At 40.8% G+C, this 27,119-nt stretch overlaps 1 protein-coding gene across 1 annotated transcript in view; it reads right to left on the bottom strand.

Annotated features, from left to right (window-relative positions):
* LOC136874919 (cytochrome P450 4C1) overlaps positions 1 to 27,119 on the bottom strand; it is a 187,906-nt gene that overhangs the window by 89,901 nt on the left and 70,886 nt on the right. Inside the window, exon 4 of the mRNA XM_067148626.2 lies at positions 2,650 to 2,740. Coding sequence (XP_067004727.2) covers positions 2,650 to 2,740 — 91 coding nt within the window. The remainder of the gene's footprint in view (positions 1 to 2,649; positions 2,741 to 27,119) is intronic.

The raw sequence follows: 27,119 nt of genomic DNA on the forward strand, positions 1-27,119 counted from the left end.
CATCATTAACTCCTCTGATGAGGCTGGCATCAGGAAGGGCATCAAGTCTTCAGTGATTTGATAGAATCTGAGGATGTTCTTGTAGAATAAAACATGTCATTCTTTGTTTGATAGCGTGAATATTTTACAGGTTTGTCATAGTGTTATACATTATATTGGATTTGTGTGTTTGACAGACTAAAAAACTTTTAAGTTACATTTATTTCACTACAAGGATTCACCTCACTTCATATCCGAACCAAGTACACTATAGAGAATACGTGCCACTTTGTGAGATATCGCAAAGACATTAATTGCCAGCGCACCTAGTGGGACGGCCTTGAAACTGAGTGTATTAGTAATACTGATTGCTGATGTAGTGTGAAATTTAGTTCTTGGATTTGCATTAGGAAGAAGATTTTCGTGAAAATTGAATTTATCCGATGACAAAAGATTTTGGATTTACAATGATACAAGCATTGAACCATGTCTGATAACGTTTGTGCTGTATTTTGGCTGCAATAACTTTGAACTTTCTCAGCTATCAAATTTTTTCTTCTGCTTTCCTCGAGACAAAATGTGGGGTCTTTCTTAACAACAGTGAATTTATTATCTGTGAAGAAATGCTCTGTCTTCGGTATTCAGTTTTATCCATGATTACTGTATATTAGTATTGCCTTTATCTGCTTTGGTGAACATTAAGTTGTCTTTGATTTTTTGTTTTAGGTTGCTAAATTGTTTGTTAGCTACTGAGTTGTTATTACTTTTGTCCTATTGTTTGTGAATATTAAAACATTTGAGTTAATATATTGTTATTTGATGGAGAAAATTAACATAAAATACATAAAACAAAAATTCCTCTTCTACCGCTTTTCGCACATCTGTGGGTTTGCGGATGTGCGCTTTGTCACATATATGGATTTGGCCCTCTTTTACGGTCGAATGCCCTTCCTAACGCTAACCCTATATGGAGGAATGTAATCACTAGACCTCGGGTTTTAAGGAAAGACCTATTCTGTTCCAGAAGAGATAACTTAAATTGAAGCTGTATTTACATGTTTCATGTATTTATAAAGTTAGAAATGGTGGCCCTATAGTACCTACATTTGCCTATATTCTTATAATTCATATTTTTATCCCTAAATCGGTTAAAATACTTTTAATATATCCCGAGACAATAAAATATTTGCTGACTCATTTTCAGTATCTTAATCTTGAAATAGGAAAACTGTAAACCACACTCCCCGAAAAGCCTTAAAAACCTCTTGCACCGAACACTCCCATAGTCTGTCACGAGGCAGGAGACAGGATCCATTGACCTGCTGGAAAAAAAAAAAATCCATTTCATTCTGTGAGAACATTTTGGCATTCCCGCTTGTTCACTGTGTGAATTGTGCCAAAAGTGTCAAGTTCCTAGTTGTCCTTAATTAAAAAGTGGTTGCCGTACAGGAGTTTCTCCTTTTCAGATCAGATGGTAAAATAACATTCTGTAACATTTGCAGCAAAGAGGTGAGTGAAACTTGTTTGATATTTTCCACTAATGAGTATTATCAATTTAGCAAAATAAACATGGCATTTTAATGGATGCCTATTAAAATACATAAAACTGAAGCTGCCTAAAAATATTTTAGAACTTATTTGAGAGTCTATTTTAGGCAGATAAAATAACATTTAAGCACCTTAAAATCCGAGGTCTAGTAATCACTATTGCGTGTTACTGTGGTGGTTGAAAATGTAGTGTGTTGTCTGAATATGAAGAAAAAAGTGTTGGAACAAACACAGTCCCCTAGTCAGAAGAATTAATTAGATGTGTTTAAAATCCCCGATCCAGTCGGGAATCGAATCCAGGACCTTCTGAACCAAAGGTCTCAATGCTGACCGTTCATTCAAGGATTCAGAAAAAACAACATTACCCTTGAGTTTCATTATTTTCATCAGTATCTACATTCAACATCTGCAGTAGAACAACGCAAAAACATTATTTAGATTCACTACTTCTATCAACCTTTGTAGCTTCAATCTTGCCACCTGATGTTTAAGGTCGAGCCGCCAGGAGCACCACTGTCAACATGTGTCTCAATTTAATACGGGAGAATACGGAAGTGTCTAATATTATCTATGGTGTATTTGCCTGAACCCGTGCAGAAATGGGACAAGGGTTGGACATACCTGAAGTATGTGCAATATCCATGCTTATATCCTATAAGCTGTATGCTTATCCTATGGTATTGCCAACATTCAGGGGGGGGGGGGGTTTCAAGGAGTTACAATCAATATATTCAGGTCCTAATTTTTATTATTATTTGCAGTAACTAATATAAAATCACATTAATTTATCTAACAAAAGGAAAGAAAATGGTAAGGATCCATTCGATAGAAAGATAAATACAGCGAATTAGCAAATGAGACAACAGTAGTAACTGTTTTCCCTTATATCATGAAAATGAAGTATAGAAGGGAAATGTGGACGAGGGTGAAGAAGACCTCTGGTGCAAAACTTTCGACAGTTGTTCGATATCCACGATACAGCAACTCTGATACAAGAAATGTAAAATAGGTCACCAACCTTCTTTCAGGAGGTAGCACCAGAAGAAAAAGCAGTTTATGACTGTAATCTTTTGTGGTGTACAAATCTAAGGTGTCATTATTCAACAATATTTGGGTACTCACCTGTACTGGTAAGTAAGCCTTCACCAAGCCATGGATGTAGAAAGTCATAGAACGATGACTTCTCGATGTGGACACTGCTGTTCATTATAACCTGAAATGGAAATTTGATGTTTTTGGTGTGTAACGTTGGAGGTGTCAACTAGCATTTGGGCACAGGTACCGTTTTTAAATTATTTTCGGCCTTAAGGTATGTTATTCATAATCTTGAAGTGGTAACAAATATGAAAGTAGCAAAAATGATCACTGATACAAATAGATGGGACCAATACCAGAAGGGCACTTGCAATGAATAGTGGACTTGACCATGGAGGGTAAGAGAAGCAGAGTAAGACCAAAGTGACAATGGTTAGACTCAGTTAAAGCTAACACGTATCAAACTAAGTGTGCCACAGAGATCCTTAGTCAAGTCACAGAGGTTTAAAATATGAATGATTTTATTTTCTAGTGGCTTAACGTCGCACCGACACAGAGAGGTCTTATGGCGACGATGGGATAGGAAAGGCCTAGGAGTTGGAGGAAACGGCCGTGGCCTTAATTAAGGTACAGCCCCAACATTTGCCTAATGTGAGAATGCGAAACCACGGAAAACCATCTTCAGGGCTGCCGACAGTGGGATTCGAACCAACTATCTCCCGGATGCAAGCTCACAGCGGCACGCTCCTAACCGCACGGCCAACTCGTCCGGTAAAATGAATGCTGAAAGACATAACAGTAGTGATGGGCAGTCTGAGACGGGGTCTTGATATTTCTGGGGATTTCGCGAGACTAGCGCAGCCACTATTTCTCGCGAGAAATTTGGAGAGATCTCGAGAGCATTGTCCCCGCATTGTGCGGCGAGAAGCATGCCGTAGGCCTACAGATAGTCGGCGTTGAATGTTGTTTGTGCCGAGTATGCGAATAGCCAACCACGGACATTCTCCATTTCGTAAATACGTGTCAACAAGCGACTAGGGCGTTCATTTCTACCGAGGTCTATTTTGACGCAGTATTCTGGCATTGTATGCACTGGTAGGTACACGAATGAGTGGTTTAAGTACAGAACCTGACGGCTACTGTAGGTACACGTACCTGGATATTAGAGGCGTGCACTATTCGAACACGAGACGAGGCAAGATGCGCCCTGCCGCATATGCAACCACCATTACGCATGAGTGGAATGAGTAGACTAAAATACTTGGCTTTGCTCCAATTCTTTCGACAGGTAGGTCTGCATCGTTATCAGACCCCACATTCAATAACATATGACCACTGCTTATGTTTACCGATATTTTGGTGGCGAAGGAAATGATTCCTTACAATGTTATAGAGTATTCGCGTCAAAATTAGGTACTTCTATATATGACGGTGTAATATGAAATTGTGTCTAGTTGTACGCGACTATGTCTGGAACGCAACGTTAGTCATGGATGTCGGTTATTTTGAAGATATGTCACATAGCACAGCCCGCTGTGTTGCTTGTTCAAAAGTAAAATACGTCGGCAGAAATACTTCTGGGATGATCGGACACTTGAAAACAAATAATATAAATGAAGAGAAATAGTCACAGAACACCTCCGGCCCGGCCTGCATCACAGGAAGCTACCCTGTCGACAACGATTGCGAGGCATCCAGGTAGGTTTACATCCCAAAAAACAGTTATTAACAAATTATACGGGTTATTCAGCTAAGAATTCCACCTGAAATAACTCGAACAGTTTAAGATACTGGCATTCTGTCTTCACTTTCATTAATGCTATTAAGGAACTCATAATTGGACATGCAGTGCTTTGACAAAATTTATCGTCACACACGTTTCTATATGAGAACTTCTGATGATAACTATCAAGCTTACACTCGTAGTAACTGGGACGTCACACAGCTCGCAGCACACGAGAATCGGTCTCGAGAGCTTTGCCGATCACCTCCGCTGAAAGAATTGGAGCAAAGTCGGACATTTTAGATTACACGTTCCACTCATTTGTAATGGCGGTTGCATATGTAGCAAAGCACATCTTTCCCGTCGCAAGTTCGAATAATGCACGCCTCTAGTATCCGAGTAGGAGTACATCCTATCTACAGTGTTATTCACAAATTATGCATGGTTATTCAGCTAAGATGTCCACCCCAAACAAGTCGTGAACAGTTTAAGATACTGACATTCTGTTTTCACTTTCGTTAATGGTATTAAGAGGTTCATAGTTGAACATGCAGTACTTCTCCAGGCTTTTGACAAAATGTATTGGCTCACACGTTTTCATATGAGAACGTTATTTCACGCAATAACTGCCAATGATATACTATCACGTTTACAGTCGTAGTTACTGGTACGTCGCACAGCTTGCACTTCAGGAGGATCGGTCTCGAAATTATCGCGAGAGTCTCGAGCGAGAGCGTTGCCCATCACTACATAACAGTCAAGAATGGAGATGTAAATTACCTTGATAAATACAAAAAATACTAAATACCGGTTGTCCTCACAGTAATTTGTTGACCTGTAAGGATTCTTTACTTTATCTTGATGAGAGTTTTGGCATCTAAGATTTATTTTTCACTTGACACACTAAGCTTTCATTTATGTTACCGGTAATATAAAATTCTAGCTATCCTCTTTGAAGAAATTTTAAATAAAAATATTTCCTCGAATACAAAACCAGGTTTTCTCACGTGAACATGAAAATTATTCTTTTGGATGTGACAAGAGAGAGAGAGACACCTTAAATTATCCATTAGAAAAGAAGAAATATCCACTTGCAATTAGACCAACTTCAGCCACATTAAGCGTCTATCATGATGTTTAATTTTTTTGTCGTGTCAAAGCTAAATGTAATTTAAAAATGAACTCATTTGAAATGAAATGGTAAATCTGATGAAATTCTCGGGACTCTTAGCTTTAAAACAGTGCCTCAGCTTGTTAAAATATCAATGGTATGGTACTGGTACTAAGCCTTGTCAATTTATTTTCACGTTCGATAACTTTGGCGGGTTTAGAACATGTAATTTATTTAGCGTATGATAAGGATCTAAAAATATTGAACGGGCCTGTTTCAGGGTCATGGTCGCAAATTTTGACGTCGAATACGTAGCTCTACTCTGAACGGAAATGGTCAGGGCGATTTTGTAGAATCAATCGAAATAGTTCTTTCGCTTACAATTTGTATGTAGATGAATTGCCAATTGGTTGGAATAGCAGCAATTTAATGCACTGAGTGTCAGTAGCGGCGATTAGGGGCGAAAGAAAAGAAATGTTTATTTCATTTTTGCTGCCAAAAACTTTTTTGTTAGTGGTTTTACGTCGCACCGACACAAATAGGTCTTATGGCGACGAGGGGATAGGAAAGGCCTGGGAGTTGGAAGGAAGCGGTCGTGGCATTAATTAAGGTACAGCCCCAGCATTTGCCTGATGTAAAAATGGGAAACCACGCGAAACCATCTTCAGGACTGCCGACAGTGGGATTCGAACCCACTATCTCCCGGATGCAAGCTCACAGTCGCGTGCCTCTAACCGCACGGCCAACTCGCCCGGCCAATCAAAAAACCCTAGGAATTATTTTTAAAAAGGGCAATTTATACAACCCCTGTTGTCTATACCGAATTATCTCTTTTAATTTCTTTAAATAAAAAAGTACTTCGCAGAAGTACGCACAAAGGTCATTCGACGCAGTTGACTGATTTTTCAGCGCCACGGCAAGTACGCCTAATTAGCTTCCAACAAATACAGCAGAGACAATACGCGACACTTCCGGATTTAGCCTTGTTAAAATGGGAGACAATTCGCAAGTGGCGCTCCTAGTGGCGTGACCTGGAAGTTCGCGCTAAATTCAAATATCAATGGAAATGTATATGCGGAAATGGATAAATAAATTACGTCTAGAAAGAAAGTGTTACTAAAATATTAACTTCAAAGTTGCTAAAGCAATTCTGGATAAATGAATGAAGAATTATTTAACAGGTCATTATTTAAAGACTGAAATCAGAAATATAATCAAGATGTGAAATGGACTGGTGTGAAAGGGCTTGATCTTTCATTTATATACTACTTTTTTAGCTTTAGCATACCTGCCTGAACTTTCACGGCTAGATTTGTCATTTTTCTCATTTAAAAGCATTGTATCATCACATTAGGACACTTGTCAATAAAAAATATCGGCACATTCCTTACACACATGATTCAATGAATTTACATTTAAGAGCTGGAAAATTTTCCTTTTTTACTTGAAGCCTACTAACAGAAAGAAAATCTATAAATTTAACCGCAAAAACATTCAAAATTTCCCTATAAGCAATACTTCCCATTACATTAGGGTAAAGGAAATTTTCATCATCATATTGTTTCAACAAAATATGTACATTTCTTAAATCATCCATATTTTCTTCAGTGCTTGATAACGTATTACGGCATTCCAAATGGGGTAACTTTGGAACACAACCAGCCACACACGTATGCATATGCATTTTCCTGAATTAAATCAAAACCCACAGATCACACCTACAACACATCGGTACCGGTATTGAAGGCTAACTGCTGCACTAATACAATAAAATAAGCTTATTATATTTTAAGCCAGTTAAAATATGGGTCGCGCAGTCAGAAATTTAGGAAGCACTATAAAAATCACTTTGTAACTGGAAGAATATATATGCAAACACAGTATTATATTTACTTACATTTTCTTGTCAAGAGGGAAACGGAAGTAAGACCGCGAATCCTTCTGCACATCATAGTTATTGCAGCCAAACGCAACTCATATCTTTCCACTCATATTGACAGGAGATATAAAGGAATGACACAAGCCACTATTTACTTATGTCACCTTAATGCAAACGCATAAATAACGCCAAAAACTTCACAAGCAAATACACGTGCTCTTATGACAGAATCAGTAACTCCAGGTCACTCCGCTAGATAGATCTCTAATCGCTGACCCTCGATATCTCGCAGTGTGTTATGTATTGTGAGTACTGTATTTGCTTCTAACCTTAAAGTCAGAAAATAGATCCGCGCAGCAGGTGTAGAAAGGCGATTAGTATATGATGGCCTAACACCTTAGTTGCGTACATGTATAATTGTTCCTTTGGTGAAAGTTTTATTGAATATTATTGAATCAAAATCTCAAAAAAAAAAAAAAAAAAAAAATCTATTTTTACAGCAATTAACCCGGTAAACTGTCAAACTTTACATATCTGTCGTAATTCGCCAGGGAGCATCAGAAGCTTACAATTTTGTAGCTCTTTTGTTTAAATTTTGTTGTCTACCTGCCCCTCCCCCTCCCCATATTCCGTGGCCGCCAGTACTCTTTTGTTTTCCATGAATGCTTTTTGTCCCCCCCCCCTCCATTCTAATTACCAATCTCGGCCACTGCTGAGTGTAACCAAATACAGTACGCGACACTCAGCGAGATATCGAGGACAGCTATTAGAGCTCTCTCTAGCGGGTAGACCTGAGAACTACTGATTCTGTCATAAGAGCACGTGTATTTGTGTGTGGAGTTTTTGGTGTTATTTATGCGTTTTCAGTGAGTTTACATAATTAAATAGTAGAGTGTGTCATTCCTTGATATCTCCTCTCAACATGAGGAGAAAGGTATGTGCTGTGTTTGTCTGCAGTAACTATGAAGTAGAGAAGAATGCGCGGTCTTTCTTTCGCCTCCCTCATGACAAGGAAATGTAAGTAATATTGTGTTTACATATATATTCTTCCAGTGACAAAGAGATTTTTATAGTACTTCATAATCTTCTGACCTGCTCTACCCATATTTTAACTGGCTTAAAATAGAATACGCATATTTTATTGTATAGTGCAGCAGTTAACCTTCAATACCAATGTGCTGTTATAGGTGTGATCTGTGGGGTTTTTGTTTTGAAATGTCACAGAAGTGATTTGGGTAAGGTGTACAAGAAAGGAGGGACGTTACGCTTATATAAGAATTATAAGATCTGTTTAGATCATTTCCAGGCAAGCGACTTTAGAAATCCTCGACTATACAGCCAAGTATATGTTACATTTTTACTCTAATTGTACGTAAATATTCCTCAAAGCATCACTATCGACAACATTTTCATACTTTTCTTTCTTTTATCCCTACTCTCAGATTAAAGCCAGGGTTTTATAGATTTTCTTCCTGTTAGTAGGCTTAATGTTAAGAGGAAAATTGTCAAGCTTTTAAATGTTAATTCATTGCATCATGTGTGTAAGGAATGTGCCTATGTTTTTATTGACAAGTGTCTTAATGTGATGATACAATGTTTTTAAATGTGAAAAAAGACAAATCTAACCGTAAATGTTCAGGGAGGAATGCTAAAGCATAAAAAAGTAATGCATAAATGAAAGATCAAGCCATTTCGCAGCAGTCCATTTCACATCTTGCTTATATGTCTAATTTCTGTCTTTAAATAATTCTTCATTCATTTATCCCGAACTGATTTAGCAACTTCGAAGTTAATATCTCAATAATACTTTCTTTCTAGATGTAATTTATTTATTCATTTTCGTATATACATTTCCATTGATATTTGAATTTAGCGCGACTTTTCAGGTCAAGTCACTGGGAGCGCCACCGTCGAATTGTCTCCCATTTTAACAAGGCTAAATCCGTAAGTGTCGCGTATTGTCTCTACTGTATTTGGTGTAACACAGCACAACTGTAAACAGTCTCTGGCAACTGCGTGACACGCTCTTCATAAAATAACTGAACCAAATTGTTAAAAAACGATTGCAGCAGTGAAAATTGATACCAAATTATTATATTATAGTTAGAAAATGATTCTTTCTTGATGTGTAGTGCACCTGAGATCGTATTACGCCTCATACGATTTTGCAGTGAAATAACTTTGTCACACATTTATTCGACAACAGTAGGCCTATATAACGCGGGAAGTTGCAGTAATCATCAGTCAACTCAGTTTCAAATGAGGTCTCTCTGAGCGAAGTTAATTTAATATACAGGGTTTTTCACTCAAAGTGGGCCCGGCCGGCCGGCCGGCCGAGTAAAATGGCGAGCTGAAGGTCAGACGAGCACATGCTAACTCGCTGAGCAAGTTGACCGTGCGGTTAGGGGCGCGCGGCTGTAAGCTGTGTACGCATATGTACACAAACACTGTCGGCAGCCCTTAATATGGTTTTCCGTGGTTTCCTATAGAGATTTAGATTAAAATTACCGTGTTGAGGTTAACTCAACTAGCACGCTAACGAATTCGCTGTTAGAATCCCATGTTGGCATCCGAGAATAGTAGCGTTACTTGTAACGGTATTCCCTGCCCTGTTTGTAAGTAACAGGCAAAAAAGCGTGTACGCATACGCACACACAAACAAGTGTACGTTACTGATAAATGAATAGACTAATAATAGAGTAATTCATTATTGAATAAATTACTACGACTCGCTCAAAACTTATAGTTTTTAACATGTCTGTTTTAATAATTGTACCGGGCGAGTTGACCGTGCGGTTAGGGGCGCACGGCTGTAAGCTTGCATCCGGGGTGTAGTGGGTTCGAATCCCACTGTTGGTAGCCCTAAAGACAGTTTTTACCTCGTAATTTTGCAGGCCTTCCGGGGCAGTGGAGCGCTCAAATGCTATGGCGCAAGATGATTTGTCGTGCTGACCACACGACACCTTGTAATCTGCAGGCTTTCAGAGGCTGTGCAGCGACCGCTTGGTAGGCCAAGGCCATTCAAGAGGTAAAGTGCTATGGAGTTTGGTAATGTGCAATACAACGCGCAGGTCGCCTACGGATGAACAACATGCCCGGTGATTTTATGAAGTTTCCGTTGCATGTGAATTTGAAAACGACTCGTAAGTTGGGGTGCCTCCTTGCACCGAATTAGGGAGTTAACAATGATTTTTATAACAATAAGAGGAATTTGTAATAATAATAATAATAATAATAATAATAATAATAATAATAATAATAATAATAATAATAATAATAGTATGCGGTCTCCGAGAGGCAGTAAGTAAGTCAAAGTGTGTTGTACCTGCGTGCGTGTTGCTGAGTCAAACAGCGGTCTACCCACTAGCAACCTGCAGGCAGAATCTCGCAGTGTGGCTCGTTCATTTCTTTCTATGACTTCATGAAGAGCACACCACCCACATACAAAAAAAACTTAAAATATGAATTAATTTTTCCCCTTTTTTCACATGTAGGTATCTCAGGTAATCAAAATTAAATACAAAAAATGTAATAGCTATATCTGTGAATGAAGTTTGCAGAGAATTAGAACTCGTGTGTGTTTGCGCATACTGATGAAATATACGTGTGTAAGGGCTAGCTCACGGCATTTGCTTGTCTCAAAAAAAAAATTTCAATGTAACAATCAATTCCGTATTTTGAGTGTGTTCGGTTTTACTATAGTGTGTGCTGTATGCATATAACAAACAATAAGTGTACTTGCGAAAATGAGAAGTAGTGAGTTGATTTCCATGTATAGTCTGTTGTTAACTTACACATTAGAGAGTTTCAGTGTTCGATTCCATGCATGTAATTGTTTACGGTAACTTTGTGTTTGTGCCATGAATCATGTGTAAACAGCACACGAAATAAGGGGTGGGGTATTTTTATTCTAGCACTGAACAGAGAAATCAGGGCTCGAATCTATGTGTTGCATGTATTAGTCATTTTTTATTCTAATGCTGAACAGAGAGAACAGGGCTTGAATCCATGATTTTATATTCTGTCACGATGACTAAATCGGAGAGATCAGAGTTCGAATCTATAACTGTAATGCAGATGTGTTTCTGTTGCATGTGATAGAGATTTTCCTTTATTAATCTGACATTCAGCAGAGAGATCAGTGTTCGAATTCATGACAGTAAGAGAGGGATTTTTAATAATGGTTATGTGTTTGGTATTTTTATTCTACCATTAATAAGAGAGATCAAGGTTCGATTCCATGTGTTGCATGTATTAGAGATTTTTTCTGACGATGAACAGAAAGAACAGGGTCCGAATCCATGATTTTTTTAATTCTGTTACGGTGACTAAATCAGAGAGTTCACATTTCGAATCTATATCTGTAATACAGATGTTTTGTTGTATGTGTTAGAGATTTTAATTTTTAAATCTGACATTCAACAGAGAAATCAGTGATCGAATCCATCACAGTAATAGAGAGAGAGAGAGAGAGAGAGAGAGAGAGAGAGAGAGATTTTTTACAGTGGTTATGTGTTTGGTATTTATATTCTAGCATTAATAAGAGAGATCAGGGTTCGATTCCATGTGTTTCATGTATTAGTCATTTTTATTCTAGAAGTGAACAGAGAGATCAGAGTTCGAGTCCATGATTTCTTATTTTGTTACGATGACTATTGTGTTTGCGTCATAAAGTTGATATTATATTCGCGAAATAGGGAGAGAGGGAGAGAGAGAGAGAGAGAGAGAGAGAGAGAGAGAGAGAGAGAGAGAGAGGTGGTTTTATTCTATGCAATCATCATTTGCCAGCGTGACAATTTCTATTGTTTTTATCAACATGATACTGCGCCCTCTTCCTATCATATATTTATAATCAAGGTAAATTTTCTGTTCAGAATACGATGCGAATGTATGCTGACTAATCAGCTCTTTAATGTAAGATAACAACAGACTATATATTTTCTAAACACAAAAAATGTTGCTCTTGGTGGAGGGCACAGCACAATGCATTTTCCGGTCCTCTGTAACAATATTGTACAATTGTTTTGTCTTGTTCAGGAAGGGAGGTCACGCATCGGGTGGAGATGTAAAGCATTATCGACGGTGTTTTTTCTGTTCAGAATACGATGAGAATGTATGCTGTCTATTCAAATCTTTACTTAAGATAACAAAAGAGTATATATGTTCTAAACACAGGAAACTTGCTCTTGGTAGAGAGCACAGCATAATGCATTTTTCCTGTCGTCTGTAAAAGGATTGATTGACAACATGTTTTATCTTGTTCAGGAGGGGAGATCACACGTCGGATAGAGACGTAAAGCGTTAGCGACGGTGTAGTTAGGCTTCCTCCGAAGAGGAGGGACATCTAGTGCAATATAGAATGGAGGGCATCTGTCCGTGTCAGATAAGTAGAAAAGAGGATAGCCATATAACTGTAAAACTGTAAGGAGGAGGAGGAAGAGGAGGAGGGTTTGAGGTGACTTACGTAACGTCACGAGGAGGAGGAAGATGGTGTGGGGGAAAGGGTATGTAGGGAGGGGCAACTAGCCTTAAAACTAGCGTCCTTAGACCCCTCGAAGATGTTGTCGGGAAGGGGCATATCGAGAAGGCAGCTTGCCTTAAAACTAGGGTCCTCTAAGGTTAGGCCCCTCTAAGATGGTGGTGTGTCGAGAATGGCATCTAGCCTTAAAACTAGAGTCCTTAGGCTCACTCTTAGATGGTTTTGGGAAGGGGCATGAAGAGAAGGGCAGCTAGCTTTAAAACTAGGATCCTTAGACCCCTCCAAGATGGTGTCGGGAAGGGGCATGTCGAGGCGGGCAGCTATCCATACTACTAGAGGGTCCTCTGAGGATAGGCCCCTCCAAGATAGTGCCGAGAAGGGTTATCCGGAAAGATAGTGTCGAGAAGGGCAGCTAGCCTTAAAACTATGATTCTTAGACCTCTCTAAGTTGGTGTGTGTCGGGAAGGGGAATGTCGAGATGGGCAGCTAGCTATAACACTAGGGTCCTTAGGCCCTCTAAGATGGTGTCGGGAAGGGGGATGTTGAGAAGGGGAGCTAGCCTTAAAACTAGAGTACTCTGAGTTTAGGCCGCTCTAAGATGGTGACGGGAAGGGGCATGTCGATAAGGGCAGCTAGCCTTAAAACTAGGGTCCTTATTCCCCTCCAAGATAGTATTAGGAAGGGACTTTGTGAGGTGACGCTTCTCCAAGATGGTGTCGCACATGGCTAAGTCCCGTCAAGATGACAGCAGTGAGGTTAGGGTTCGTTTCAAAATTCCCCGCCTGCACTTGGCCAAGTCCCATCAAGATGATATCAGCGAGGTTAGGATCGTTCTCTTTTTCAAATTTCCGCTCCCGCACGTGGCTAAGTCCCGTCAGAGTCATTCAAAATTGCGCGCCCAACACGAGCACGTGGTTAGGACCTGTCACGATTACAGCAGTGAGGATAGCCCCGTTCCCTTTTTCAAAATTCCGCGCCAAAAGAAGTGCACGAGGTTAAGACCTATCAAGATGGCAGCAATCAGGTTAGCCAATAGCACGTCATCGTGACGTCGTGGTCATGTGACCGTGACATCATGGGTCAATGACCTTGACAGGTGCCAATTACCACGTGGGAAAATGCTGATTCAGCTCGCATTATTTTAGGAACCGCCCAGCCCTACTACTGGAGAAGTTCAATAAAGTTGCAAATTCTTTGCAATTATTTAAGAAAGACTATGTAAACGACAGGTAATGAATCTGCCACGTGAGCGACTGCACTAAATGCAGTTCAGTGGTGATTGATTGATTGATTGATTGATTGATTGATTGATTGATTGATTGATTGATTGATTGATTGATTGATTGATTGATTGATTGATTGATTGATTGATTGATTGATTGATTGATTGATTGATTGATTGATAAGTAAAGGACATTTATTTGAGTTTCTAATTACTTGTTAGAAGTTATGCAGTACGAGTGTATGTTCACTGCACTTGGACTCAAAATCATTATGAATACTTACAGTAAGTTCTTTGATGTGTTGTATCGTGCTCATTAGAATAAGGTGCTCTTTTTAACCGCGAATGTAAAGTTATTTTTCAACTATTTACACTGCCACGAATATCAACTATGTTACATTTAAAATAGACCTACAGTATACAGAATGTCTAGGTCAGTCTGTGACACGAATAAGACGAGAAACAAAAATTTAACTGCACGAACTGTTGTTCTTTATCAATCTTCAATCATCATTGATCTGCATTTTGGGCTGTTGCCCAGGTGGCAGATTCCGTATCAGTTGTTTACCTAGGTCTTAAATATTTGGCAGTGGTTACTATTGGGTGGTTCTGCGGGATCTGGAATCCGGTGGCCCCTGGACGAGGCGTTATCTGGTGGGTGACGTCACAGCGTGGTGCGGGATGCTGGCTAAAGCGCAACCTTACATGACGTAATGCTGGCTACGTGTCCAGGCTTAACCTTACAGATCCCGGGTTCGACTCCAAGCCTAAGGGGTAAACCTTACAGACCTAAGTTCGATGACGAAGCTAACCACATAACAATGCAGGCTTAACATTACATGATGTTAATGGCTGAGAGTGTGGGCTTAACCTTACGCTGACAATGCGTTAACCTAACCGGTTGCCCTTCCTTACACCCTACCTAATTTTGCAGGCTTAACCTTACGATGACCAGGCATGAATCTAACGCCTAGCTCGTCCCTACACTAGCTTAGATACTACGCGTTGCACTAATAGGACTAGGAAGATTGTGTAAGACTTAACACATATACTTTATTCATAGGGGCGTAACGTTGAAAATCACACTTAGGGGATTGAACCGAACTTGGAACAAGATGGCGGTTACAAATTGTACTGATGAGACTAGGGAGATGGTGTAAGTTTGAATACGTATGCGTTATTCTTAGGGGCATAACACTGAAAGGTGACCCTAAGTCTGGGAGCTAAAGGACCGTATAAAGGGCACAATGGATACAGGGCAAAAAGAGAAAAAAAGCAAAAGGTAAAAGTGCTAAAGGACAAAAAGAGTAAAGGGCTAAATGGCTACAGTGTCAAAGAGCAAAAGGCCAACACGGCAAAAGGGCTAAATGAACAAATGGCTAAATAGTGGTTTTTAACTTTCAGTTCGTGTAGCGCTAAAGCCAGGTGTTTCAATTAAACGCACAAACTTTCAACACACCGTAATTTAGTTGGCATGCTTGTTTGCTGCCCACATAGATGAGCCACACTTTCGGTTCCTTGTCGGGTCGACGATTGTTTAAATTTCTTGTAGCTCGATGCTTGGGTGTGTTGCATTTAACGTACAAATCATTTGGTTACTAATAATAATAATGTTATTTGCTTTACGTCACATTAACTACTTTTACGGTTTTCAGAGCCCCCGAAGTGCCGGAATTTTATTCCGCAGGAGTTGTTTTACGTGTCAGTAAATCTACCGACACGAGGCTGACGTATTTGAGCACCTTCAAATACCACCGCCCTGAACCAGGATCGAACCTCTCAAGTTGGGGTCAGAAGGCCAACATCTCAACCATCTGAGCTACTCAGGTCGCCATTTAGTTACTATGGTAGTCAAAAGTCCAAGGGAAAGAGTGCCGAGTTCGATTCCCAGTCGGGCTGGGGTTTTCTTTTAATTTCTCACAGCTCAAACGTTGGGTGTTTTGAATTAAAATCACGCTTTCAATGTGCAGTCATTTACTTACCATGATACTCAGCACCTCAAAGGGAAGAGGCCTGAGTTCCAATCCCAGTCATGTATAGCGCGGACACTTTTTTCGGTTCTGAACACAAAGTTTTAATCTCTAAGTGACGTCAACAATATTGTAAGCTACTATAGGTCTCTAGCGTTCAAGTCTATAAGCTCGAAATGTTACAATCGAAACTCAGTGTTCCAAACACTAAACCTCAACAGCGCATTACGCATCAGCTCAGTACCTAGCGTCTTCGACTCTGGAGCCGCTCAGTTTCAAGACCTCGAAATAGCTTTCTAAAATTATGATGTTCCAAGACATCTCATATCACTGCTGAAAGGCCTTTATGACAGTAACTTCGCGACCATAAGGGTGAATGGTGTTACCTCAGAATTTTTCAGTGTATCCAAAGGCGTAAGGCAAGGCTGCGTATTGTCTCCCCAGCTATACAATATCTACGCCAAGTACATCATGAGGAGAGCGCTTGATGGTTGGTCTGATGGTATCTCAATTGCTGGACGAAAATCAACAACTTGCGTTTTGTTGACGACACCACATTCATTGCCAGTAGTGAAGATGAGCTCGCAGATTTAATTGCAAGAGTAAAGGATGCAAGTCTCATTTACGGATTAGAAATCAATTTGAAGAAGACCAAACTCATGGTCATTGATCGTGGAAATCAAGTGCATCTTGGAGTTGGTTAATGACCTTGTATATCTTGGGTCATGTATAAGTGATACAGGAAATTGCGAGAAAGATATAAAGAGGCGTATTGTCCTGGGACGTGCAGCCATGAGTAAACTAACTAAGATTTGGCAGAACAGGGCAATATCCAATATCACGAAGATTCACTTAGTTGAAGCACTAGTATTTTACGTGTTCCTCTACAGTTGTGAGACACGGACGATCAAGACTAACGACAAAGATCACATCGATGCCTTTGAGATGTGGTGTTGGCATAGAATACTACGTGTAGCTTGGACCGAAAGAAGAAAGAATGAGTCCATCATTAAAGAGCTGAAGATAGTGACATGTCTCTGTACACGTTTCAGTGAAAGAAGATTTCAGTTCCTTGGACATATCTTAGGGAGGGATGGAGACAACCTGGAGAAATATATCACAGAAGGCAAAAGACCACGTGAAAGAACAGCAAGCAGATCGCTAGATCAGGCTAGGAAAATAACAGTCCTTCCTCTTCAGAACGTCTTAGGAAAAGCTGAAGATCGAGCTGGATGGGGACATTTATAAAGCATGTAACTCTCCAGAGACAAAACAATGGAGTCATGACACTCAGTAATGAGTAATACGACTGATGATGATGATTAAAACTTATACCATCTCTCTAGTCCCGTGCCACCATCTTGTTCCAAGCTCAGCACTGAGCCCTAGACCAAAGACCCTTTTGCCCTTTTGCTCTTTATACTTTTCCTTTCACCCTTTCGCTTTTTGCCCTTTAGTCATTTAGCCCTTAATCCTTTTTGCCCTTTAGACATTTAGCCCTTTCGCCCGTGGCCTTTCTGTCCTTTTTCACTTTTGCCCTTTTGCCATTTAGCCCTTTATCCATTTTCCCTTTAGCAATTTAGCGCTTTCGCGTTTTTTCCCTTTAGCCGTTTTCCCTTTAGCCATTTAGCTCTTTACGTCTTTTGCCCTTTAGCCCTTTTGCCCGTTGGGCTCTTTTGCCCTTTTTCCCTTTACCCTTTTGCAATTTAGCCGTTTTGCCCGTCAACCATTTCGGCCTTTTGCACTTTAGTAGCCCTTTACCCCTTTTGCCCTTTTTTTCTTTTGGCCTTTTACCCTCATCCCTTTATGCGGCCGCTCAGCTCCCAGACTTAAGGTCGCCTTTCAACGTTATGCCCCTAAGAATAAGCATGTGTATTAAGCCTTACACATCTCCCTAGTCCGATCAGTACAATGTGAAGCCGCCATCCTGTTCCATATTCTGCTCCAAGCCCCTGGATGTGCCTTTCAACGTTACGCCCCTATGAATAAAGCATGTGTTTTAAGTCTCAAACCATCTTCCTAATTCTATTAGTACAACGTGTAGCCGCTAAACTAGTGTAGGGAAGGGTTAGGTTAACGCCTGTTCATGGTCAGGTTAAGACTGCAGAATTAGCTAAGGTGTAAAGATATGTCCGAGCTGGTGTAGGGAAGTGCAACCGTAAGTTTTCCGCCTGGTCGGTGTAAGGTTAAGCCAGCACTTCTAGCCACGGTATAGGGAAGGGCAACCGGTTAGATTAACGCCTAGTCAGCATAAGGTTAAGCCTGCACTGTAGCCAGGGTGTAAAGTTATGTCCGGGCTAGTGTAAGGAAGGGCAACCAGTTAGGTTAATGCCTGGTCAGCGTGAGGTTACGCCTACACTCTTAGGCATTAATATCAAGTAAAGTTAAACCTGCTCTGTTATGCGGTTAGCCTCGGCATCGAACTTAGGCCTGCAAGGTTAACGCCCTTAGGCCTGGGGTCGAACCCGGGATCTGTAAAATTAAGCCTGTATACATACCCAGCGTTACATCATGTGAGATTAAGGGCGTACTCTTAGCCAACCGCCCTAATTTTCAGGTGAGTTCATGTGAGGTTAAGCATGCACTCTTTGTCATCACATTCCGTGTGGAGGAGGCCACTCACAGCGGCGTGTGGAGGTGGCGGCGGCCGAACGCCCCAGAATTAACTACTTATGGCTGATGTTGTTTGTGGCCATCATTAACCTTTGGAAGGAATCGTACCAGCACAATATGTTTAAAATCGGCACCGGATACGAAATCCGAAGGTTGTGATTCCCGGCTCTGCCACGAAAATTTGAAAATTGATTCCAGGGCTGATACGGAATTCACTCAGCCTCGGGAGGTCAATTGAGTGGAGGGGTTCTATTCCCACCTCAGCCATTATTAAAGTGGCTTTCCGTGTATCCCACTTACATAAGGACACGGCCGCTCCCTACCTCTTCCTTACCTATCCCTCCCATCTTCCCGTCTCCCCAAAAGGCCCCTGTTCAGCATAGTAGGTGAGGCCGCCTGGACGAGATACTGGTCTTCTTCTGCAGTTGTATCCCGACCAAATGTCTCACGTTCGAGGACACTCCCCTTGAAGCAGTTGAGGAGGGATCCCTCGCTGAGCCAGGGATAGAAATCGAACATTGACGATTTTTTTCGATTTCTTGCCGAGTGCAGCCCTTGTAAGGACGATCCGCCGCCATGAGGGTGGGAGGCATCTGTCATGTGTAGGTAACTTCGTGGTATTGTGGTGGAGGATAGTCTTATGTGTGGTGTGTGAGTTGCAGGGATGTTGGGGACAGCACAAAGATCCAGTCTCCGAGCCATTGGAATTAACCATCATTATCATCTTCCTTCCAAGTATTGGGCTATGTGTCCCGTTACGGTCTTGCATTTTCCTTTTGCAAGACTTGAAAGCAATCAAATGTCCTTCCGACGGGTTGCTAGCCTGAAGTTTAATATATCCGACCCGACCGGGAATCGAACCCGGGACCCTCTGAACCGTAGGCCAGTACGCTGTCCATTCAGCCAACGAATCGGACAACATGGACGATAAGGTAATGCGAATGACAAAATGCATGACCAAAAATGGTGAATAAGTTATTATGGGAAATACAGCTGAATCAGAAAGTGAAAATTATTCTACACGTGGTGTTGATAAAACCAGATGACCTGTATTGAGAAACTGAGTGATATATGGTTTAAGTGATCCTGAAGCTATCTTTGTCATAGTTAAAGGCTTGATAGAAAGGAATGACGTAAAATTAGGATTGTTAGGTAATAACATATGGTTCATAAGAGAGGCATGGAGATATTTTAAAAGCAGTTATACTCATTGGAAAATGGCAAATAAAAAAGAACACAGCCTCTGGGATGGTTTTAAAGCAATTGTTGAAACAAGTATGTACTTTTAAATGTGGCAAGGAATGGTAAACACATTATGTTACAACAGGGGAAGAAAGAGTTTAAGGTGAAGATGCAGATTAGAACGAAATATAGTTAGGACTGCTTGCGGGAGTTAAGGATAGACTGAAAGAGCTGGCTAGCAAATTGAATTTAGCAAAAAAAGTCAGCTAAAGATAACATGATGACAAACATAATTGGCGACCATATGATTTTTAGAGAGCATAGGTTCCAGGAAGGATATTCCGGGACCATTAATGAAAAAGGAGAGTGTATATGTGAGGACTTATAGAAGGCAGAATTATTCTGTCAGCAGTATGTAAAGGTAGGCGGATACTAGGATAATGTCCAGATAGAGGAGGCGACTTATTGAAATTTACCTATGAAAATAAAGACATTTACAAAAATATACAAAAGTTGAAAGCCAGAAAAGCAGCTGGAATTGAGACGATTAATGGGGGGATATATCATAGGCAATGGATTGTTATATAGTACCATATCTGGAATACTTGATTACCGTTTCCATAAGGAGTGATACCAAATGAATGGGAAGTTGCAATAGCAGCCCCCGTGTACAAGGAAACGGGTGATATTCTTTCTTTCTTTCTTTCTTTCTTTCTTTCTTAGCTGCCACCTCCGGAGGCACGGGTTTGATTCACGGCTCTGCCACGAAATTTGAAAAGTGGTACGAGGGCTGGAACGGGGTCCACTCAGCCTCGGAAGGTCAATTGAGTATAGGTGGGTTCAATTCATACCTCAGCCATCCTGGAAGTGGTTTTTCGTGGTTTCCCACTTCTCCGTCAGGCAAATGTTGGGATGGTACCTAACTGAAGGCCACGGCCACTTCCTTCCCTCTTCCTTGTCTATCCCTTCCAATCTTACCATCCCCCACGAAGGCCCCTGTTCAGCATAGCAGGTGAGGCCCCCGCCCCAATGTCTCACGCTCCAGGACACTGCCCTTGAGGCGGTAGAGGTGGGATCCCTCGCTGAGTTCGAGGAAAAAACCAACCCTGGAGGGTAAACAGATTAAAGAAAAAGAAAGAATAATTTATCAAGGGAAATATTAGGTAAGTTTCCAAGTTTTTGAAAATATTTAAGAAGAAGCTAGCTAAACTACTGATAATGAATCTGCAACCTTGGCGACAGTCCTAAAAGCAGTTCATTGATGACTGAAAGGGCCCATTCTAAAGGTTTTTATTCCCGAAATGATTTCTGATATCTTAATTTACTACCAGTATACCAAAGTGGTTCGACTCTGCCACTGATTAAGCTTATCTTTTTTTTTTGTTTTTTTTTTTTGTCAAAACGAGAAAATGCTAACTAATGCCTCTTGATTGATAGGTCCATATTTCCGTTAGTGAAACACTGCGCGTGTCTTTTGTTTCATAACATTCAAATTACGGGTGGCCTAAATAGCGTAGTTTTATCTTAAGAAGGTCAGCTGTATCCTTATCAGTAAATACGGAGACTGCATAGTCATCTCTTATGAGACAATGTGACATTCGACTTGAGAGTATCCTTATCAGTAAATACGGAGGCTGCAGTGGCGTATGCTGGGATCAAGACGTGGGCTTTCGTTACCCCTTTTCGATAGTTGGTTTAGTGAACGTCAAGCCTTCAGCGTTTTGAGCTGCAGCCAATAGCCAACGGTGAAGCCTGCTGTGTTGTCAAGGCTGCTTTACAAGCTACTGCCCTGGCCTCTGCTATTGCCAACACTCAACACCTGATCAGTGGAGATGGTAGCCTAAGGGGTTTAGCAAATTAAAGTCCGGCTTTGTGGCTAAATGGATAGAATGCTTGCTTTTGGTCCGATAGCCCCGTTTCAATTTTCAGAATCAACCCCCTCATACTGTTAATTATCCTGGCTTGGGGACTGGGTATTTATGACGTCTTCGCCATTCATTTTATCCTCATTAGGACACCACCAACGCTACACAGACGCCAAGCACCATTATTATTATTATTATTATCATTATTATTATTATTATTAAATAAAAATATTGAATTTTACAGCGGTCGTACCCATCGTTCACTGGTTAATTGGCTTCCTCAGGAGATCAGTGGTGATGTCCGACCCATGATCATGGGTTCGATTCCAACCAACAAAAGAGAACAGCAGATCACTAAACCGAAAGATTGCATTTCATTGTAGAAGATCTACCTATTTTTATAGACTATATTACTCCTATAACAGCAGCCTTGCAGTGTCTTCCTACAAGGATGTAGAAGTAAATGGGAGTGAAATACCAGCACTCTTTTCCATATAATTAAGTCAGAAGTATGAGGTGAGGAGGTATATAGGCCCTACGATGAGTAACGCATGGTTGATAGTTAGCAGTGGCGATCTGACGGACCGAAGCCTAGCACACCTATCCTCCCCTGTCCCCGCGCCTATCAGGCATACAGCAGCAAGCCGCGTGCGTGAGTCGAGGGGAAGGGACGAGAGTCTGGGCTGCAATATCAGTCTCCGAAGCCTTGTTCTCAGAAATACGCACGCGGTTTTTTTTATCATTGGAACAATGTGTCAGATGCTTACATTATAATGTGCTTTAGATTTCCATCGTTCGCATTTGAGGTTTGGGCTTCACTGATAGCCTTGGTAGCCCTCAGTATACGCCACTGGTTGGCTGCATAGTCATCTCTTATGAGTCAATGTGACATTCGACTTGAGAGTATAAGTCAAACCGCTAGATTTCACGATATAAGTTTAGAGTTATAAAACAGAGACATTTTTAATTAGAGAGGGTTTTAACTGAAGATAATATCAACATAGTTCAGAAAATTAAATTATTTTCATTTCTTAAATATGTTTCTGCTCCTTACGGTTGAAAATCAAACCAATGGCTCGTGCTATATTTTACTACCGTTTTACCCACACGTGTCGCGTCGAAGATGGGAACTGTGTCGCGCATGAGGAGTAGGCCCTGTTTTACGGCCAGATGCACTTCCTGAGCCCTACGAGGAGGGATATAATCACTCGTGTGTGTTTCTGTGATGGTTGGTAGTGTGGTTTTGCACCCATCACCCTGCCCCCTTAAGTGCACCGGCAATGGTTTAAGGTCGCGTTCAGTCCGAGGTGTGGATGGTATTCTAAACGTATGGGTCTATAAGGGCAGGAGAATGGTAGCAGCTAACTACTACGAATGATAATCAAATATGTGCTAAAATAAAAGACATATTACCTCTTGGTGGGGATAAAATGAAGCAAAATAAATCCAAATGAACATAAACGAATAACATAATCATGACGCAAAACAATGTTTTTGTGAATTATATTTGCCGAGGATGAGACAGAATAGAACTATAACGAATGTCTTTATCATGGTAATTAGCGTGCAAAGATAAATTAATCAGACAGTCCCTTTACACTGAGATAATACTACAAATAAGAAAATAAACAACACTTAGTGATGCCTATGCTATTTCACATATTTCCCTCTGGAATGCTCTACAATATTCCTAAATAAACAACAAAACCAGGTGTATGCATAAGTTTTTGTCGGGTTTTGTGGTAAAGGAAACACGTAATTTTCAAGGGAAATTCATTTTGTGTTTATTCAAAATATTGGCCGTCGGCTTCTGTACACTTCGCCAATCTTTCAGGTAAGTTTCTGAATACCACGCTAGAAGAACTACTTGTCTTTTGCGGCAAACCATTCGTCGAGCCATTTTCCAACTTCCTCGAAATTGCTGAAGTGCTGTTCTGCGAGAGCGTGCTCCGTTGATACGAAAAGGTGATAATCAGTTGGCGCCAGGTCGGAGAGTATGGTAGATGCAGAATGAAGTCCCATCCACGCGATTTCAAGGTGTCTTTCACTGAGTTTGCTGTGTGAGACGGAGCATTGTCGTGTAACAAAATCACTTTGCCATGTCTTCTAGCCCATCCCGGTCGTCTTTCGTTCAATGCGTGATTTAAAGTAATCATTTGTTGGCGATAGCGTTGATTTTGAGTTGGGTCATCATCCAGTAACGCCCGCAATTGCTCGTCTTCGCACGTTTGTGGTCTAACAGAGCGCACTGTCTTTCACATTGAAATTACCACATTTAAATTGTCGAAACCATATCTCACATGTTCCAATCGATTAAGCGTGTTCACCGTAAGTTTCTACCAGCAAACAGTGACTTTCCACAGCCTTTTTTTCTTTTGATTAAATAAGATTGTAAGTAACTGCAACGTGACCTCGAAAATGTTGTGAGATGGACAGCGGGCAACGGTATGTTGATAAACGGGGTTAAAAGTCGGCTTGTGAGTTTCACAAATAGGAAAAATCCTCTCAGTTTTAATTACTGCGTTGATGGGGTGAAAGTTCCTTTTGGGGATCATTGTAAGTATCTAGGTGTTAATATAAGGAAAGATTTTCATTGGGGAAATCACATAAATGGGATTGTAAATAAAGGGTACAGATCTCTGCACATGGTTATGAGGGTGTTTAGGGGTTGTAGTAAGGATGTAAAGGAGAGTACATATAAGTCTCTGGTAAGACCCCAACTAGAGTATGGTTCCAGTGTATGGGACCCTCACCAGGATTACCTGATTCAAGAACTGGAAAAAATCCAAAGAAAAGCAGCTCGATTTGTTCTGGGTGATTTCCGACAAAAGAGTAGCATTACAATAATGTTGCAATGTTTGGGTTGGGAAGAATTGAGAGAAAGAAGAAGAGCCGCTCGACTAAGTGGTATGTTCCGAGCTGTCAGCGGAGAGATGGCGTGGAATGACATTAGTAGACGAATAAGTTTGAATGGCGTTTATAAAAGTAGGAAAGATCACAATATGAAGATAAAGTTGGAATTCAAGAGGACAAACTGGGGCAAATATTCATTTATAGGAAGGGGAGTTAAGGATTGGAATAACTTACCAAGAGAGATGTTCAATAAATTTCCAATTTCTTTGAAATCATTTAGGAAAAGGCTAGGAAAGCAACAGATAGGGAATCTGCCACCTGGGCGACTGCCCTAAATGCAGATCAGTATTGGTTGATTGATTGAAGAAAAGCAATGCGTGCCGCAAATGTTCTTTTTCAGGCACAAACTTTGACATGATCACTGGACGATACAACACAGACGCTAGTGTTTGGCAGACTCAACTTGTGTGTGTTGGTAAGTTAATGTCAGACGAACAAACTGACGTATGTGTCAAATTCATACGCTGCGCACTGTTCGCTGCTCTTAGAGAAACCGGAAAAGACGTATGCAAACATCTGGTAATTACCAAATGCCTTATGTCGAGAAATGAAATGGCGTATGGCTTTTAGTGCCGGGAATGTCCGAGGACATGTTCGGCTCGCCAGGTGCAGGTCTTTTGATTTGACGTTCGTAGGCGACCTGCGCGTCGTGATGGGGATGAAATGATGATGAAGACGACACATACATCCAGCCTCCGTGCAAGGGAAATTAACCAATGCTGGTTAAAATTCCCGCCCCTACCGGGAATGAAACCCGGGACCCCTGAGGCAAAGGCCAGCACGCTAACCATTTAGCTATGGAATCGAAAACCTTACGTCGGGATGAACCCAGGATACAAGAAAAAACAAAACAAATGACCACCAGGCAGAACCAGCACACCAATCACACATTAACACACACACAAGAGAAATATATATACAATAGATACAGTATGTCCCCGCCAAATGCATCTGTCAACGAGGTTCGAACTCTTAATCTTCGGAAATTGAAGATGGATTGCTGAAAGAGAAAACCTACTAGGAATATTTAAAAGGGGTCATCTACCACCTGATTTGCTACCCTGTTTTTAATTAAATTAGGCTGAGAAAATAAACATTTACTGTGCCGTGCCTCGTTTCACAAAAATCACTCACCCCTTTATAGAAGGGGAAAAACATTGATCTTTCTCTGCAGCATGAGGGGGCGTTCCGAAGCCACATAACACACATGGTTCACTCGGAACCTTTGTTCCTTTTCTTGACATATCTCTTTAAATCTCATATTTGCCTTCCTTCGGCCTTCACTCAAGTAATAATAAATCAGTTAACTCGCTCAATTCAATGAGGTACTAAATAGCCCGACACATTACATGGCCTTCATATTCCACACCAGAAGTCCTGGCTTCACAGACTTGTAACATCATAGAATGACATCACTCTGTACAGCTGATTCTTTAATAGACAGAAACAATAGGGTAGCACAAACAGTACTCGTCTGCAAGACTGACACCTAGCTGTTAATGGGGGGACGTAGTTCGGACCTCTGAAGCATCTTTCCATCACAACATTCAGCAAAAGATGACTATTCTACATTAAACATATTCGCATGCATGTCATACCAAGAGTTTGAGTACCAGCCTTGATCCCGTATGCACACACAAGAAACGATACACACTATAACGTGGACTAATCAAATAACAATACAATACTCAAGAATCGGCCGTCCGTTCCGCGTAAATATTCCCCTGATGGTTACGTCTACTCAACAGTTAAACGACCCTTGAAAACTACCGGCACTCACTATTATGAATCCTAAGTCTAACTACAAATACAGGGTGGTCGGAAACAACGTGAACCGAGTATATGAGCGTTAGAGCGTTGGCAATACTGATAAGTAATTTGAAAAAAATTACGTCCATATCTCGCTCCATTGTCATATTATCAGCTGTTGAAGTTAACCGATCAGATCGCTTCACGGCCGACTTCAGGTGGGCTTTACGAGGCGGTGTTGCTAAATCTCCTCGTGGCTTGTTCGGTCTTGAGAGCCACACCATGGATTTCAGCCAATGCCACCGTAGCGAGCTTGCTGTGGGTCGAGCCTATCAGCAGGGAGCTCCTTGTTCAAGTCCCTCCCCTGGAGTTTATTTCTTCTAGTGGCGCTCTCAAGCCGCTCATAAGCTACGTGCAGATTTAACAACACCGCCTCACAAAGACCACGTGAAGTCGCCCATGAAGCGATCTGATTGGTTAACTTCTGCAGCTGATAATATGACAACGGCGCGAGATATCCACGTAATATTTTCGAATTACTTATCAGTATGACCAGCTCTCTAACGCTCATGTATCTGGTTCGTGTTGTTTTCGACCACCCTGTATATACTGTGAAAACCCAAAGTAAAAGAATAAACTCCCATAAAAATCTAAGTGTATTTACAAAAATTTAAATCACTCAGATTTGCTACTAAAACTACACTCGTGCCCTGTGTTATAGGCAAATTTAGTTTGAAACCTAGCATTTAGTACTGACAGATTATTGACCCTAGCAATTTATTATTTATATATTTATGATTTTTAAAAGGAAAACCCGTCACCCTACATGCCATGCTATAAAATATACAGTA

Source organism: Anabrus simplex, chromosome 5, assembly GCF_040414725.1.
Source record: "Anabrus simplex isolate iqAnaSimp1 chromosome 5, ASM4041472v1, whole genome shotgun sequence".
Lineage (NCBI taxonomy): Eukaryota > Metazoa > Arthropoda > Insecta > Orthoptera > Tettigoniidae > Anabrus > Anabrus simplex.